Source organism: Mangifera indica, chromosome 2 (assembly GCF_011075055.1).
Source record: "Mangifera indica cultivar Alphonso chromosome 2, CATAS_Mindica_2.1, whole genome shotgun sequence".
Lineage (NCBI taxonomy): Eukaryota > Viridiplantae > Streptophyta > Magnoliopsida > Sapindales > Anacardiaceae > Mangifera > Mangifera indica.
The window spans coordinates 14,466,653-14,472,652 of NC_058138.1; the positions used below are offsets into that span (position 1 = coordinate 14,466,653).

The following is a 6,000-nucleotide window of genomic DNA, read 5'->3' on the forward strand; positions in this document are numbered from 1 at the left end:
TGCTTTTAGTCTCCGGGCATGTTGCATAATGATCTTTTGCATTTTCCAGGAGGGAAAAATTAAATGATGTGACATCGAAGAGACCAATGAGATCAGCGTTAATAACATTATTATCAATATCTTACTATAAACCATATATATTATATGACAGAGTATAAATAAAAAATAATTTATATTATAAAATATAATAAATTAATATAATATAATAAGCATATTTTATAATATAATAAAATAATGATATAATATAAATGTATATAAAAATTTCAAAATTTTAAAAGTGTTTATAATATTTTCTAAAATAATTACATGTTAAATAATTTTTTTATTATTATTTTATTTTTTAAAAGTCATATCATACACTCTGATACTTAATACACAATATAAAAAATTAAGCATTTAATATACCATACAACATGCAATTGACTACCATGGTTACTAATATCAAGTTAAGGGGCAAGCAGGGAAGATGAAACACTTAAATTTTCTTAAGTTTGACTCAAATTTTGTATGCTCCGCCCTGGTGCATTTCCAGAAAGTGTTGTTCACATGCCATCTTCAAGTTCCTTCATGTCAGAAGGTTCTCGGCGAATTTTCAAGCAGCTTCTTGCAAGAAAAGAAATGACACAAACTTTGATAATCTTCAGTATTGTGATTTATAGTAATTTTAAATTACTGCTTCATACCGAACAACGATAAGAGCCTAAAAGGGAATAATCAGAAAGCAAATGGCACCAAACAGAAGCAACTCCAGAATTCCAATAGAATGCAGATAGTATCCAACTGTTGACAAATGAAGAAACAAATTGCAGAAAAATAGAATAATTTTATGAAATTTTTTTGAGTTAAATCCACACAAATTAATGTCAACTAATTGGGTGTGAGGGGGAAGGAAGAAGGGGATACATCACATAACTTTACCATGACTAATTCCAAATTTTCAAAATGTATAGAAAATTCCCATGAATCCAATTGGCATCTTGTACCTACCTACTTTTTAAGCCAACAATAACTTGAGACATCAAAGTTCATCATTGACAGCAGGCAACTCTTTTTCCTCCTCGTGAGCCTTTTGAACTCCTATCAGACGAGCATAGTCCACCCACCTGCCATGGCAAATTGAATGTTGGTAACGGACAAAAGAGTGAATTATACTCGCTACACATATTTGGGAGGATAGAAACAGTAACTTACAATAATGAACCCACGTATGTATTGCCAGTTCGGGCAGCAAAACAAAGTGCGCCGAGTATGAGCTTGTGCTTGTGCAGTAAGGGCTCCAAAATCCGTTGTTCAATTACTCCCGCCAGCACTTGGTACCTGTCAAACACAAGTATAGCTCAAGTAAAATGTTCCTATGCCAGGTAGCCTTCATTTATTTAGTCCATCAGATAGCACAATTTAAAGGGACTAGATGGTATTAGCTTGAAATTTTGAGAAATTATGTCAAGTAAATTAGAAATGGATGCTTCAACAAAAAAATAATATATGCCTTCCAATCAATCATATGTAGACATTTATGAGCCTTCTACAGCCAAACTCAAATTTCATCTTGCTACCGGACAATAATTATTGATAACTTGATTGCAAGCCAGCTACTGAATATCCTTATGGTGCATTTGCAAGATTAGGAAGAAATAAAAAAATGGAACTGCCAGAAATTCTATGAGACTTTATACCATTTTGTAAAGATATTTAATATAGCATTGTGGCATATAAAATATGTATCATCAAAATCACAGAAAAAACGAATGAGAAAAGCAGTTCCAGAAACAGTAGCAAAACCAGGATCTGAACAAAGTGATATGTATTTGAACCTAGATACCTGAGGTTGCTAGAAACTGCCATATAAACACCATAGGCAGCACTTGTGGAAAATATGGGCACATTTTCGACTTCACCAGCAGCATTCTTATCTACAGCCTTCCGTGCATTAATCGCGGCATTTGTCACAGCTGTACCAACCTATAACAACAAAATTGCTTTAATATGCATGCATGTTCAAATTTCAGATGCTAAACTGAAGAACCAAATCTCAAAGACAACAATATTCGGTAGCAAATTTAATAACCACTCAAGAACTTTGTGTTGCACCGTAATTTAAACCCATCAAAAAAGGGGCTAACATATGCATAATTTAAAAGTAAAGAAACCTGTAGGAATATCCAAAGAAGAGCAGAACCCGACACCTCTTGGTTGAACAAGAGGGGCCTTATCACTCAATCCAACCTTTGAAGTCAGCAACTAATTTACGACAGGAAAGATGCTACTTGAGAAAAAGCAACAGAAGAATACCTTTTCCCATTAATCTTCAACCTTTTTATACCAAATATAGGGTACAGAAAAGTTTATTTTTTACTACCAACATGAAGATTTAAAGCAACCATATTCGTCTAATTAAAGCCTCCAATCCAATTCTATTATATGCTTTATGAACATACTATATTAATCAGAATTGATTCTCTGCAGTGGGACTGTGGGTTGTGGGTGAAAAAGCTCTGTTTATTACTTAAAAAGCTCTCAATCACAGTAACACAGCAAACGACCCATACACCAAATGACTTCAAAGGAATCATGATTCATAGTTTATTCCTTTATAAAATGTCACATTCTTGTAAATCCTCGTAGATAATGGAAATTATTATCGAGGTCAAAAAGAGAACATTAAAATATTTAAAACAAAAAAAAAGGGAGAGAAAGAGAAGCATGTGGCTAAATCCTATAAGGAAAATAGTAACTGACCAGTGACGAAGTGGCACCAACTGCAAAAAGCTTTGCCCCATTTCGCTACAAAATAAATATAATAACACAAAATGAAAAGTTTCACTCTGCAAAAGAAAATTGAAATTGAAATCAAATATAGAAAAATACAATAATATTTTCTTACCACTACGGCACCTAATCTCTGCAAAAATGAATATGAAGTTCCGGCAAGAGCAACCTGCACAGAAAATTTAAGAATCAGGTAGTAGTTCATATTTTTCAGAAACTTTCCAGTATTTTAATAGTATGGAACCTGAAATGCATTGTCTGGACAGTTGTGGAAGAACTTGGCAATAGGTCCAGCACTAGCTGCAACAGACGATCGAAGAGATACAGTAGGAGCAGGAAGATAAACAAGCATGAAATCTGCAATTATGGCCATGACCTAAGAGAAAAATGAATCGAAACCTTAAATGATAGAGATTACACATAAAATCCAAGGCATAGACATCATGCATTATTGACTTCAAATACAAGCTTTGAGATGAGAATTGTATTTTGGTCATAGTAGCAACGAATTACAGAAGATAATACTTGTTCCAACTAAGAAAAAAAAGTCAATCCCCAAAAATACAATGTTGTTATCAACGCAAAAATGAATTGAAAGCTTAAATGAATAAAGATTACACACAAAATGCAAGGCATAGACATCACGCATTATTGACTTCAAATACAGGCTTTGAGATGAGAATTGTATTTTGGTCATAGTAGCAGTGAATTACAGAAGATAATACTTGTTCCAACTAAGAAACAAAAGTCGATCCCCAGAAATACAATATTGTTATCAACGCAAAGATTCTATGGATCACACATACATAACAAATTTCGAACTTTACATCCTACAAACCATTTAATTTTTCAATTTAGTGTATATTTTATAGCCAATAGGACAAATCTAAAAAACACTGAACATCAATTCAATTATATCTGCAACATTTCAGAGAAACTGCCATAGGTGAACATCAATTTTGAGCACCTATAATGAGAGCAACCCAGCTGCTTAATAAAAAGCAACCCTTTTTAAAAGATGACCTGAATCAAATCACAGTTTTTGCCAAGAAACACTGACCTTGAAGCGAAAGCAACAGTAATCTGAAAATTCTATAGCAATTGTTCATGAATGAAGAGAACCATACCACATCTGCAATAACGATTTCCAACTCCTTGAAAAAATTTTCTCTGCGCCGGTCATATTCTGCTGCAGTCTGCATAATTGAAGAAAAAGACAAATATTTGAGAGATTTGGGTTCTTGATCAGAACATACTACTAAGTAATGGTGAGCAAGTGAGAACTGTCAAGCATCCAGAAAAGCCAAGCTTTTCTTATAGATTTTGTGATTTACTATCTAATGCAAACTGAAATAACATGGCAAACAAATCAATAGAAACAATGGAAAACATAGCACCAAGTGATCACATATTGAAACCAAATTACACTGCTCCAAATATATTCAATATGTTCACTCTTACTTGACTGACCAACATGGAAGAAACAAGACTGGCCTTACAGAACTCATAATTAAAAATGCAATTCAATTTAATTTTTTACAACCCGTCAGTCAGAGGAAATTTAAGATGCATTCTGGCGTAACTCCTTCCTCCATTGGTAAACAGTCCGTTTAACACCTTCCATCTTTATGTTCCCATAATTTTATACTCAAAATCCAAAACTTTAGAACTTAAAACAAGCCACGCTTTCAACATAACCAATATGTCTCATCATTAGTAATTTCACAACTATCAGAGTACTTCTTTACCATGTTCTATCTTCATTCAGAAAAGACGCGACATTAAGTTCTCAACTAGGCCCCAAAAGAAACTCACCATCTTCAGAAAACCAGACACTCAGATCAACCTGAATTGAACTAGACAGTTTTTGGGAGCAAACCTCCTACTATTCAACCAGCACCTCAGATTAACAATTTGGTTCAATTGCTGGACTTGAGCAGCATATCAGAATTGAAATTAATTCAATGTTCTCTTTCTTTCTAGTATCCTCTGTTTTTAATACCCATAACTAAGAAAATTAAACAAATTTCACTCCTCGATCAATCAGTCTTCATAAAAATCAAGACTTTAACGTTCATTTCATTCACACACAGACAAAAACACAAACAAACAAACATGCAAGCCTAAAAGCTAAAATTACCCAGCCAAACAAGGTGAAAAACAAACCTTGGTGAAGATCCCAACACCGCACTCCATAAAAACTTTAGCCAAGAAAAGATCATCAGCCAATAACCTCTCTTTGAACCCACCAAACTGCATCAACCAACGAAACAAACCAGACGTTTCAAGCTCAAAATACCTCGTTAAAACCGCCCCAGGTATCCTTCCATCTCGGATCGCCGCCGCCAAGTCCTTGGGAAGACTTTCCAAAGACTTCTTAGCCTCCACCAACACCATCATCGCCTCCTTCCTGTTCTTGTCCCCTGCATTATCTCCTTCGCCGTCACCATTGCCACCATTGCCACCGTTATTGTTATTACTATTGTTGTTATCGTCGCCGCCAGAGGAGAAGACAAGAAAAGGGGAGATGCGTTTGGAGGAAGAGGTGATGCTGGTGGAGGGGAGGTGGACGTGGCGGTGGAGGAGGAGGGGAGATCGGCAGTGGAGGTTAAGTTTTGGGATGGAATTGTTGACGTTGTTGTTAGGCAGGTAAAGAGAGGGAGCAAAGAAGCACGTAGCAATGGACATTGATTTTGTTGTTGTTGGTGGTAGTGGCGGTTGAAATGGCGGTAGAGGAGATGGAGGTGGTGGCTGTTCTGACAGAAGACAGACGTTAAGAATGAGGTGCAATTTGTGAAAGTTTGAAGTCGAGTTTGGTGGGCGTTGTTGTTAGTTGAGTTGTTAAATAGGGAGAGGGGTTTTGGTTTGGTGACTTCGGTCTGGTCTGTCTTGTTTTCCCCATTCCCTAAGTTCTTGTCGTGGACGCACTCTCCATTTTCTTCTTTTTGACTTTTCTTTTTTTAATTGGAAGTTAAGGGTGGGAAATTAAATTAATTACCCTAAACATTAGAGGTTTAAGTGAAATTATTCTATTTTTTGGACTTGAACAAAAATATTCTTTTTATTTAAAATTACCAAAATATCCTCATGTAAAAAGCAAAAAAAAATTTATAATCTTAGCCAAAAATTTCCCTGCTCAATTGTGTATAAAACCAAAATCCATAGGTCTCTCACGACGATGCAATTTTTGACTTTTAAATGAAATATTTTATGTTTTCCGAAAACGAAAGT

General features: G+C 35.0%; 1 protein-coding gene across 5 annotated transcripts; it reads right to left on the reverse strand.

The window, feature by feature from the left end:
- Window positions 1–302: 302 nt before the first annotated feature.
- LOC123209469 (protein RETICULATA-RELATED 4, chloroplastic-like) lies at window positions 303–5,623 on the reverse strand. Of its 5 annotated transcripts, XR_006501071.1 has the most exons (10): window positions 4,936–5,623; window positions 3,897–3,965; window positions 3,014–3,145; window positions 2,885–2,938; window positions 2,740–2,784; window positions 1,823–1,962; window positions 1,192–1,317; window positions 988–1,103; window positions 684–780; window positions 303–600 (listed from the first exon to the last, which is right to left on the reverse strand). XR_006501071.1 is itself a non-coding variant. In XM_044627543.1 (9 exons), the coding sequence occupies exons 1-8, from the start codon at window positions 5,455–5,457 to the stop codon at window positions 1,019–1,021; spliced, it is 1,173 nt and encodes a 390-aa protein (XP_044483478.1). In that variant the 5' UTR covers window positions 5,458–5,623; the 3' UTR covers window positions 303–600; window positions 988–1,018. The 5 variants fall into 5 exon arrangements, 4 of the variants coding, with proteins under 4 accessions (XP_044483478.1, XP_044483479.1, XP_044483477.1 ...); XM_044627543.1 differs by lacking the exon at window positions 684–780; XM_044627544.1 differs by having other exon boundaries at window positions 303–700.
- Window positions 5,624–6,000: the final 377 nt, after the last annotated feature.

What these genes read in the sequence shown, in the direction of transcription:
- LOC123209469 (XM_044627543.1), bottom strand. Translation starts at nt 5,457, where the DNA reads ATGTCCATTGCTACGTGCTTCTTTGCTCCCTCTCTTTACCTGCCTAAC. An exon ending in AAATCGTTATTGCAGATGTG is followed by an intron (nt 3,146 to 3,896) that starts GTATGGTTCTCT and finishes TTTTTCTCTTAG; the next exon opens with GTCATGGCCATAATTGCAGA. An exon ending in TTGGTGCCACTTCGTCACTG is followed by an intron (nt 1,963 to 2,739) that starts GTCAGTTACTAT and finishes TTGTTGTTATAG; the next exon opens with GTTGGTACAGCTGTGACAAA.